Source organism: Pogonomyrmex barbatus, unplaced genomic scaffold (assembly GCF_055798465.1).
Source record: "Pogonomyrmex barbatus isolate J1 unplaced genomic scaffold, ASM5579846v1 scaffold1, whole genome shotgun sequence".
In the NCBI taxonomy this organism is placed as follows: domain Eukaryota; kingdom Metazoa; phylum Arthropoda; class Insecta; order Hymenoptera; family Formicidae; genus Pogonomyrmex; species Pogonomyrmex barbatus.
This window is the reverse complement of record NW_028297098.1, coordinates 28,277,967-28,290,193: the sequence shown is the minus strand read 5'-3', so window position 1 is coordinate 28,290,193 and position 12,227 is coordinate 28,277,967. Positions and strand designations below refer to the sequence as shown.

General features: G+C 39.8%; 1 protein-coding gene across 4 annotated transcripts in view; it reads right to left on the bottom strand.

The window, feature by feature from the left end:
• LOC105433342 (cell adhesion molecule Dscam2) overlaps positions 1–12,227 on the bottom strand; it is a 142,765-nt gene that overhangs the window by 5,485 nt on the left and 125,053 nt on the right. For all 4 annotated transcript variants that reach the window (XM_089082702.1, XM_089082696.1, XM_089082711.1 and 1 more), the window contains 8 exons: positions 8,224–8,529; positions 6,318–6,617; positions 5,269–5,400; positions 4,737–4,876; positions 3,829–3,992; positions 2,785–2,999; positions 1,047–1,640; positions 162–431 (listed from right to left, as the gene is read on the bottom strand). In XM_089082702.1, coding sequence (XP_088938828.1) covers positions 162–431; positions 1,047–1,640; positions 2,785–2,999; positions 3,829–3,992; positions 4,737–4,876; positions 5,269–5,400; positions 6,318–6,617; positions 8,224–8,529 — 2,121 coding nt within the window. The remainder of the gene's footprint in view (positions 1–161; positions 432–1,046; positions 1,641–2,784; positions 3,000–3,828; positions 3,993–4,736; positions 4,877–5,268; positions 5,401–6,317; positions 6,618–8,223; positions 8,530–12,227) is intronic.

The window sequence follows — 12,227 nt, the reverse complement described above, 5'->3', positions numbered from 1 at the left end:
TTATATATTTTTTTCCGTGGCTAATTCGATTCTATTTAATTAATCTTTCATTATATACATAATCGATTAGCCTATAAAATAAAATAGGAACAAAAAAGATTATATATATATATATACTAAATTTCACGTGATTATTTTACGAAAATGCAACCTGCGTTTACCTTGCACGGTTAAACGATGAGTTATTTGATCGGAGCCATGGCGATTCTCCACGAAGCAAGTGTAATTTCCGCTATCCTCCCTGTGAAGCTCAATGATCTGCAAGGATCCATCGAGATGGAGGGACACCCTCGCGGATGATTTGACTATCTGACCCCATTGCTTCCAGATAACCGTAGGGTCGGGTTTGCCCACGCTTTGACAAGGCAGCGTCACATCTTGTTTCCACGGTACGACAAGTGTTGTGCCGAAGGAGTATATAGCGGCACGGACTGTAATAGAGTAGAGTCGAGCGAATCCTTTATCGGGGTATACTCGCGACGCGATAATCGCAGGTCATTTAAGTTAGCTTTTATCAACCGCGCGGAACAAACTCGGGAGAAAGTATCTCCTGATGGGAAAGATTTAAAGTTCGTGGTGGAAAGAGAGTTCACGAAGACTTTCGAGGTCGAGGAGAAAATAAAAAGTGAGCGCGGCTCATTAACAAACATAGGTATAACGCTAACGGTTAGCGGCCCCGACTGTAGACAATTCGTTTAGCCCGAGAAAACGGATGTTTATACGATACGGGCGAGCGAACTCCGAAATGTAACTTTCGCAACTAGTCCAATTTGTACGCCGAAAGGCAACTCCGAGAACTCCAAGTTTCTACGACAGAGCGGAGTTGCATATTTTGCAATGTACCAACGTTACGAACTACTATCGCGCTTTCGTAAAATCTTTTCAGAATATTCGAAAGTGCACAAACGACACTTCAACGTGTAAATAAGAGACACGGAATATTTTTAAAATGTATAAATGTTACGTTTAATAGTTTACAATTTATGACATATATTATAATCTCTGAATTAATTTAAAAATGAAAAATGGTCTCGACGAGTTCTTACCTTCGCTGGAGGGTGAAACCGTTATGGACGGGGTCTGCGGGCCCTCGCCGACCGAGGTGACCGCCGCGATCGTGAATTCGTATTGACTCCTCTTGTGAAGGTCCTCGGCCTGATAGCTAGTCTGATACGGCGGCAGAGCCCTCCTGTGCCACTTGCCTTCCGGTCCCAATCCGCGGATATGTACGTTGTAGGCAGTAATGTTACCGTTACTTTTCAGAGGCGGTTGCCAGGAGACGATGATGGATGTAGCCGAGCTGGCAACCGCCTTGACGCCAGCCGGCACTTCCGGTAAGTCCTCTTCGGTTACGCAATAAAGCGGCGACGAGACGACACCGTCGCCGGCTCTGGTGGACGCCAGGACTTGAACCGAATAGTTGGTGTACTTCTCCAGGCCGTGGATCACCATCGTCAGAGCGGTGGTGATCTTCATTTCCGGCTTCACGGACTCCACCAGCGCGTCCATATTCTCCCACATGACCTTGTAACCGTTCGGAACTCCGTTCATGCTGGGTTCGGGTGGAGAATCCCAGGAGACTTGTAAGGACGTTGATGAGAGCGCGGTACAACGCACGTCTTGCGGAGGACTGCTCGGAACTAGGGAAATTCAAAACTTTTTATTCAAAAAGTCTGCGAAATAATCCATCACATTTTTTTTAAATGTCTCCTATTGAAGTTATATAGTTTTGTTACTTAATATTTATAAATTATTTAAAAACAAAATTTTTGCTTGGAAAATTGAAACTTAGCTTGGCATATTACATCGTACTGTTTAAAATTTTTTGTTGTTATGTCAAACATTGACAAATTGTAATGTTTTAACATGTAAAATAAGAGCGAAAATAACATTAAAACATTATTGGCTTTTAGACTTTTAATTCGCATAGATATTCATCCAAACATTAATTGGATTGAAAACTATGACGCTGACGGATTGAAAGTATTTTTATGATTGCAATAATTTGAGAAATATGAATGTCTCGGTTCGTAAAATTTGTATTGCATTTAAAATGTCGATATTCATCGTGTATTCGAGAGCAACGTGACTATTTCGCGCGGAATATTTCAGGAACGGGTTCGGGTGGTAAGTCTTTAAAGACGCCGTCGCGAGTCGCGGGTAGGAAAGATATTTGCCGCCCTCCCTTCTTCCCCTCCGTGATCGAAAATATCGAAGTGCACTTGGAAGTTTCGTCGACTCCGCCATCCGGCGGGGATAGGATTAAAGAAGTTATTTGAGAGAGCGGGCGCTGCATCTGAATTTATTATTTATCTCGGAAGCCGTGCGGCCGCGGTCGGCGTATTCATGGCGGAATTCCTGATAGGCTCGCGAGAAGGCGCGAATATTATTCTCCTCATGAATTTTTGAAGACTCCTCAGGTCGAGACCCAAATCCAACGCGAAAATAGACACGTCTAGACGAGTGCCTCGCTTTCCTATGCACGTCAATCAAGCGCACCGAATACATTAATTCACATTCGCGTCCGATCTGTAAAACGGTTAGGATAAGATAAGTGTGTCAATTTATGTATATCTGGAAAAAAAAAATTCATCCATCGGTATAACAAATTGACTTGAAAGTGACATTCATAGTTGACTTTTAGTTTTATCTAATATTCAAAGCGAAGAATGTGCCGTCCTCTTCTCCGATATTCCGGATTTTCGATTAGAAAATCTTCTGTGTGTTAAACAAGTGTTGGAAAATAAATATCGACCTGCGGGGCTTTTTTAGATAATCGCTTACCGTCCTCGAGTGTCGAAGTCGTAACTTCCTGCGTCATGGGACCAGGTCCGAGGGCGTTGAACGCTTGAACGACCACGCTGTAACGCGTGTACTTCTTCAAGTTCGTCAAGTGATATTGACGTCCAGGCATCGACGTTCTTGCCAAACCCAGAGCGACGCTCGCCGTCGAGATCCGTCTCTCCACGGTTTTATACGTGTACTGCTCCGCTCCCATCCTGTGAATTTTGTGAGAGTGTTCGTTACACCTGGCTTGTGTGATTAATTAGTTTGCCAAAAGGGTGTCAAGTGTCTCCTTTTAACCTCAAACTTTGAGCAAAGTTTGGGCCGCGAACTTGGTATTAAATTACGGTGAAAAATGTAGGGATAATATGGATTTACGTGCATGGCACAGAAAGGCAGAAACTAACGAGATAAACTTAAAATAGAATTCTAAGAAAAGATAAAATAAATCAAGATAAGTCAAATAAGTCAAGATAAAATAAATAAATTGAGAAATTGAGTAAAAAGATATTCTCATATAATTAAAATAAAATCTCAAATAATTATTTTAAGAATACGCGATTTATTTAAAATGAAGAGAAATAAGTGAAGATTGATTCATAGTAAATTCAAAATTTAACAACAAAAGAAGAAAAAATAAAAAGTAGAAATACATGTCACTACATAAAATAAAATTTAGGCAAATCGATAGAATTTAATCGTGATTAGCATTTCAGAAATTTTAAAAAAAAGTTGATATCGATACACCTATCTAGTTTGTAATAAAAATAGCACACTGAAATGATACAACAAAATGCAGCTGTAAAAAAGCCTATAGTTTTTTCGGAGATTTGTCAGCGTTGCCCCGGGCGGATAAATAACTGACCCCGAGATAGCTCGGCGTTTATTAATGGCGCGTGAATTCTACAGTATCAGCTCTGTGGGCGAAATCCAGGAAGTTGGGGCTTCCGTGTGCGTATGTACGTGTGCGCGCGAGTGAGAAAACAAACCTCTATCTGTCGGGGCGCGTCATTAAAATAACGATGCTATTTTCGGTCGTGTTACCTGTGTTCCTTGTAGCCGACATGATAACCGAGTATCTCGCCGTTCCATAAATCATGATCGGGCGGATCCCAGGTGACGTTGAACTCGGTCGAGCTGATCGGGTCTACTTTGAGATTTCGCGGCGGTCCACCTGGCTTCTCCCCCTCTGTCGTCGCCTCTAAAATCTGTAAACCCCATAGAATCTTTTTTGGAAACCCTCTGGCGAATATAAACCCTCTGTGCTCTTTCTTTTTTGTTAATTGCAACTGAACTTTCTAAGTATTTTTTTTTTTTTTCGTAGTTTTCATTCGAATTTAAATTATAAAACAAAAGCGACTCGATTCCGTCGTAAAACTGACACGAAAAAATCGCTTAAAAGAAACACATGACAGAATATAAAATCCGACTATCAGCGTCACGTCGATGTTTAAGAAAATACGTCAAAGAGGCAGCTCGCGAGTTGCAGAGAACTCGCGGAAACGGAAACGAATCCGACTAGATGCACCCTTGATATTTCACTTCAAAGCATCGCGATGGATGTTACGTAGACTGCATTCTTAAACGCGCAAGCGAATTCTTTCCCGTGGAAGAAAAAAAAAAAGAAACGCGAGAGGGGTCGATACGGCCGGAAAGGTAACGCGATGCAATTTAAATCCAGGCCAACGATGCGGCTGAACATCCGTCGAGAGGCGTCGGCGAGAGAGATTCGTTTCGGGATGAGATGGCTTTTTTTTACGAGCGCGTGAGAATATCGATCGGGCTCGGACGTTTCCGTCCACACACCCAGGTGTGCCCAGGGTTGTTTTAATTCTCGCAGAGCGAAGAGAGTCAGAACGTGACCGGTCGGCGAGGAAACGATGATCAAACGATGATCCGACCAGGGTGAGATTTGACTTGTAAATGTTCGGGACTTGCATCCCGATACCTACGTCGCTCGCTTGACTCCGACCCAATTCGTTGTCCGCGTACATCCGGAACTGGTAAGTTACCGCAGGACGCAAACCGCTCACGTGGCCGCGAGCACGTGTCCCCGGTACTGTCGTATGGAACGTGTGGTCGTGCCATACCTCTGCAAAATTCGAACGATCATCTTGCGGTGATTTATTATCGTGGGTTAACGACCGAAAATGTCAATCAAAATGAAGCTGCTGCACTAAATTTAAACCGGTCAATGCATTGTCATTTATATATGATATATCAGATTATCGTTCTAACCTCTAATATATCGGATTATTATTAAATTTCCAGGAGTTAATATATCTGCTATTTACAATTTGCGACTGACAATCTAGAATTGGAATATGCAAGATGCATAAATTTTTATCAAGCTATTTTTATAATATATTTATCAATTTTAGAAATATTCTTTCTTATTATAACGTTCTCCTAAATGTAATATTAAACTTTGGAAGTTTGATGTAATAAATTCTTTTTACATAATTACGTAAAATGATTACTTACCTGATTCGGTTTTGTACTCGATTATGTACTGCGTAATCGGACTGTTTCCGTCTTGACTGGTCGTCCAACCTAGATTAATGTGACGACTCCCTTTTTCGATTACGTGAAGATTCCGTGGAAAATCCGGGGGCTCTGCATTTCAATTTAATTAAAAATTTTCAAGTCAAAATTTAGACAATTTTTCGTCTTTTGCCAAAGAAATATATCTTTTAATTAATGTACACCTTTTTCACATTTTTTTTTCGTTTTTTTCTGGGAACCGATTAATTTTGTATTAATAAAGACACGCAGACTCAATTCCAATATGCGATTTCAAATTACGCCAGCCATGTCTGATTTTTAATGTGACGTTTATTAAAGCATTTCACCATGCGAAATTAGAGTTCGCAATTAGCTGGGAATTTTCGCCTAATCCCGGAGATCTATCGTGTCCGATAGAATAATTTTCAGTTATGGCACGATTGTCGCGTACCTGCATTATGCATATTTCACGGGTTATCCAGCGCAATACGTCCGCTCGAAGCGTATCTCATTTTGGAGAACGCACAGAGAGAGAAAGAGAGAGAGAGAGAGAGAGAGAGAGAGAGAGAGAGAGAGAGAGAGAGAGAGCTGCCGGCTCATCCGTCTCGCCGCGCGCGTACTTGCGCGAACGTACATTAAATTAAATGGACGCGCGTTGTCGAGTGCCTGTATACATTACGATAATTACATTCAGCGGAATAGCGTTACGCACAAACATCCGGCCAACCGACCGACCGACCGACCGACGCCCCGAAGGCATCATCGCGATAACTCGCTTCGCAATAATTTCATGGACTCCACTGACCATCTCTCCTATCTCCGACAGAGAACAAACGATTATCACATAAATGACAATGTTAATACGATATCATCGTTATTTTTACTGCTTTTCTCTGCTGTCAAAATCATTTATTTGTTTCTCCGTATATCAATTGATGTATCATATATTTTATAATTAATATCAATAAATTTCCAAATAATTTCCATCGTGAAATACTAAATAGGGGCTTATTGAGATTTCCTCGTACCTTGAATGTAAAGATGAATCGTCATCTCGTCGCGGCCGTAAGCGTTGGACGCGATGCAGAAATACCTTCCGCTGTCCTCGCGGCTGGTGCTGACGAAGCCGAGGACGCTGATGACGCCGTCCGTGGTGTTGTCTTCCTTCAGAGTGTAACGATAGTCGGGGAGCTTCGGATCCAATTGGGAACCTGCTTTCTTCCAGACTATCTTCAAAGGGTGATCGCCCTTCGCTTCGCAACGCAGCGAGGCATTCGAGCCCAATCTGGCGGTCTGATTACGATGCTTCTCCACAAAATGTGCGGGAACTGCATCAAGAGGAATAGAATTCTATTTACAACTTGATATTCAGATGGTTGACGTACGTTATTTTAGAATGCAATCGTATTTTGAATAAGTGACTAAGAGTTGCATTTAGAAAAAAATAAATAAATTTTTGAGTTCACTTTGCGCAATTCACGCTAAGAAAGAAATTCTATTTGTTATTTTATATTTATGTATATTTATATATTTATGTATTTTGACGTATGTGTACTTTTATTTTTTGAAATATTTTTTTATATTGCATATATCTGTAATTTAGCACAAAAAGTAAATAAAATTTTATTCTAGATTTTAAAGCGCATTTTAGATTATTTAAAATAGACTTCAAATGGAAAAAATAGATTAAGAATTAATTCAATATCTATATTATTTCTTATATTACCAAATTATATATTTTATTGTAAAATATAATTTCTAACTGAAATGAATGTAGAAAATGTTTGTATAATTATATTTTTAAACAAATCGATTCAATTGCTTTGATATTATTAATTGATATGGCGCGCGTTTATTCCAAAGTAAAATAAAATCTGAGAGCTAGAAGCATAAGATTAAGAGATGTAGGTTGACAATTAAAAATTTAAAAAAATGTTGTATTTGGTATTATCTTAGATAATTGTTAAATAGGTTTGATTGTTAATAGTTTAATCTGAAAATCAGAGAATCGTGTTTTGTATAATATTCCAGCAGTTCGCTTATTTTGTCAGAAAATATTTTCTCATTGGCTTGATAGGATAAAGTGGATCTAATTGACTATACGGGTCAATCGTCACAATGTTGATAATACCTGAAGTTTCAGCAAGATCCAATTAGGGTTAATCACCAATTAGTAGAAGACTAATCCTTCCAAGAGGGATTATAAGAGAGAAAGAGATACTTTATTTCTCGAAGCTTTAGAGTTAAAGTATTTTCCATAACTGTAGATAGCAACGGGAGATTTAATAATACTTTTATTGTAAAAAAAATTACATTCCTCCCATTATTAAATTTTCTTTTGACGATTACGTTATAGTATAAAAAATAGATATCACAAAGAGATCATCAAATAATTTTGATATTTCCATTATAACAAACGTAATTAGATTTCACTCAGTTACCCCTCAGTTATGTTTTCTCGTATATATTAATAGAATTTGTTATTCTTATTAAAAACTTATAAGTGAATCATCAAACACATAAATGGCGTATATAACTTTTTCGAAATTGCTTATAATTAATAAAAATAACTAACTTTTGTTAAGAACAACAGTAAAAAAAGTTTTGACAACAAAAATATCTAAACATGATTATATATTGCAAACATTTTTTATGCAATATATTTTTTATAGAGTAAATAATTTTTATTTTCTAACCAATTTGAGTGCCCTACACAAATATATTCTGATAAGCCAATAAAATTATCTCCAGATCTCTGCGCTTGATTAAATTTTCCCTCGACAAAAGTACAAAAGTACCCTCAACAACAAAATCGTTCTTTTCGCATACAGTAAATTTTATTCTACATGTTTTAAAGCGCATATTAAATTTTATTCTAGATGTTATATATAGTGTAAAGTCGAGGGTAAAAAGGTTTAATGTATCGGTACGTACCGTTGACGGTGAGGTAAACGACTTTACTGAGCCCAGCTCCGATGCCGTTCACGGCCTCGCACACGTAGAAGCCCTCGTGATCCTCCTGAACTCGGGCGAACACCAGCGAGCCGTTGGAGTGTATCTTGTAATCCTGCGCGTGCTCGTGGCTGGCTATGTCGTGATAATTGCCGGGATTCTTGCCGGTGCCGCGCCGCCATGTAATCGACGGCGGTGGGAACCCGTCGGCGTGGCAATGCAAGCTCAGTCGGGGCATCCCCTCCGACGCACGGGCGTCCTGCGGCTCCACCACCCACCGTGGCGGCACTGACCCATAATGCGCGATCATTAATCGATTGCCGCGGACTTGCCTCGTTACGCGACAGCCTCACTACAACGACGCGGTCCGGAAGTCCTCACGATCATGCTGCAAACTCCGCAGGCGGATGAACGAAAAGCGCATCTTTTTCACCTCGTCTTATTTTGGTTTCTTTACTCGCGGGCAAATTTCAATTTTACTATTGATTAATTAATCGTCGAAAGACTTAAATAATTTAGTTTACTAAAATAATTTTTATCAACAAAAGACAAATTTGGACAAATTTTAATCGAGGAAATCTCCTGCATATCGAATTAATCCGAGAGAAACATGTAAATTGTTCTTTTGTAAAGCGATCTTTGTTAGATTTCTGATTTCGATGACGTCGCGTCCTGTTGAGGATATTAAATTCGCTCTCCCGGACATCGTCGCGCGTTTCTCTACATAAGCTTATTGCGCGGAGGCAAGAGCGAAAAGTTCCCGTGAAGAGGATTGGCCTAGTGCAACTTCCTACTTCAGCTGCCGCGAAAGTAAAGAGAAATAGGATTTGAAGGTGCGCGAGGAAGAGGACTGGAGTGTCCTCCTGGGATTGCGGACAAACGGCGTGAAACTTTCGTTGATAAAAATCACGGACTGTTCCGCCAAATGTATTGGCGGTTTGCTTCCCTTGGTCTCTCTTACTTTTCTGTTTCTCCGTTTCTCCGTCACGTGCACGTCTCGAAGAAACAGACGGAAGAGAGACAGGCAGGGAGGACAAATTGGAAGGATAAAGGGAGAAAACGGTGCGGAAGAAAACGGTGCTAAACGTGCGCGCACGATGGAGATTTTTTTTTTCCACCGGCGACAAATGATAAAATAATATCGGCGATAAACACCGCGATGACCACAGAGAACAGAGCGATATACACGTGATATATATATATATATACGATAAATCGGTGCTGTGCGAATTCAATACCATATATACGAATGTGCACGATCAATTGTTGCGTACAAATATACACAGGGTGCGCAAAATGCGCGTCTCGCTCGAACCGAACGTTTGCACGCCGAATTATTCGCGCATTCATTTGCATAATGACCCGTACATTTATGCGCTTGCAAGCGAATTATCGTTCAATCGTGACTAATATCGATGAGCCGAGAGGACGAAGGATATTCGTCGTGTTACTGCGAAAAGCGAGTTATAATATTATTTGAAAGCGTTTGTTATTCCTCATCGAGAGACGACGATAATCGGACAAAAATTCATAAAACAGTAGCAATAATAAAGATGTAAACTTATTGTCACAATTTATGAAAAAAATAACAATTCTGCCGAAGGTATTATTTAGCGAATCATTAAAATAACATTTCGAGAAACATTTAAATTTTCTTCGTCTCAATTTGAATACTTTGACCGCGACATCTGATTGGCGCATTAATTCAAGTTCGATAAATGTGATGTCTTTCGATTCCTTCCTTCCTTCCTCTCAACTCGGTAACAGTTTCGCATCAGGAATCGATTCTTCCGGGCGAACGTTCGGCTCAAACGAGACCGAGATTCGTTTCGGTGCGAGGCAGGGTGGATAGGCGGCATACGAATTTTCGGTGACGACAGAGCAGGGGGCAAAGAGAGAGAAAAAAAAAAGATATAGGGAGAGACGAAAGGAAGAAACGAGACACGAGGTGCGAGTGTCGCATTGGGAAGTCGGTGTCAAGGGATTAGTGGCGCTCGGGACCAAATAAGAGAGAAAAATAAACTGAAAAACGTGTCAGTGCAGATATGCGTGTGCTGGGTGAAGTGAACGTGACTCGGTGCTCCAAATTGAACTACGAGATTGCTGTTGCCGCCGCCGCTGCTGCTGCTGCTGCTGCTGCTGCTGCTGCTGCTGTTACCGCCGCTGCTGCCGCCGCTGCTGGGCTTCCGCTGTTGCTGCTGCTGGAGGATCTAACTCGCCGTGGCTCAAGACGGAGCGTGGTGCTATATATGCGAAGCGAATTTCGTGAAGTGCCCATATTGGTCCTCGCATGCAGTACATATTTCATTCCGGACTACTGCGATCGTATTGAATACCGACAAACGCGCGGACTTCGATATATCGGCCAGGATTTCATCTCTCGTTCGTCTCTTCTCGCGCGCCTCCTCTCTTTTACATCTCATCGCGTCCCGACGTTCGACTCTCAGCGGTCCCCGATACAGCGGTCCGAGAATCGTTGTTTTCAAATTGACAATGCTTATTTAATATAAAAACTTTTAAAGGGAACTACTATTGGTTTGCATTCTCGAGGATCGGGTACCGCCGCATTTAACAACGCCGCGGGATCGAGGCGATCGCAGTAACTTAATTATCGCGAGATAAAGGGCGAGAGTGAGAGGTGCAAGTTGAACGGGTGCGGCCGTTATTGTTTAAATGCATATCTAGATAGAAAATATATGTACGGGGATATCCCGTGAAATAACACTATATTATGCTGTGCTCAAGTGCGTTGGTGCGACGGGCTTGCTGGCTGTGCGGCGGCGGCGGCTGCTGCTGCTGCTGCTGCTGCTGCTGCTGCTGCTGCTGTTGCTGTTGCTGCTGCTGCTGCTGCTGCTAGTGCTACTTCATCATTTCGCGCGTATCATCTCGTAAAAAGGACTCTAGAGCTGCGTTTATCCGAACGGACGATGCCATTTCGTTTATCCGGATGGCGAATTGTCCCGTGCGTCTCGTGAATATCCGGCAGGCGCTTCGTGCATGTGATACGCGCTTTCAGAAATTCCGCATGCGACTATCTCGAATTTAATGAACGAACTATCTGCGGAATATCGCGGGACAAATATTTCTTTTGATCCCTTTGCGAAATACGTAAATATTAAAATTAACAAAAAAATTATTTCAGATATATCACGTATAATTTTAAATATTTTCAAGCACGATATGTAAATTATATTCGCGAGAGATTATATTACCAGAACGCCGTTATCCATGAAAGATCCGACAAAGATATTGAAGGTGCCGATCGAGCTTCAAGCGGCAGAAAAGTCGCATGAGTAATATAAATAGAAGATATTAGTTTAAATACACAGAAAAAATATATGATGGTATTAATAGGTAGTCTAATAAATCTAATTGGAAATAATCTTGTTATCTCGATATATATGTATTTATTTTATTAATATTATCATTAAATTAACAGGAATATATTACCAATTAGACTTGATGCTGTTAATGCATCGTTATTTTTTTATATAAAATTTTGTATTAAAATTTATATCAAGTATATTGTGAACATTATATTTACAGAAAATTTATATGATTTATATGATTATGGTATAAGGACGTGTATAATTTTTCTGTATATTATTATCTGTATATTATATTTTCTGTATTATAACGTAATTAAATATTCAATCATGTGGTAAAACTGAATTATAATAATTAATATACATTCTGTAATTATGTATTAATACAATTTATAATTATGTGCATAATAAATTACTAAAATATTTTTGTTTTTATTTTATTCATCATAATTTATTAAGCATTCCAACTTGAATTTTCATTCGGACAAATTTCTATTAAAAATTTTATAAAATTTTAGAAAATTTTAGAAAATTTTAGAAAACATATTTTAGATAACATATTTTTTTTTTAAGCTTGTCACGAACTTTCTCTAAGACACTTAACAAGTATTACTTAGTCATTTTATATTAAACCGGTTAATTACATCGCGATATCGGCAA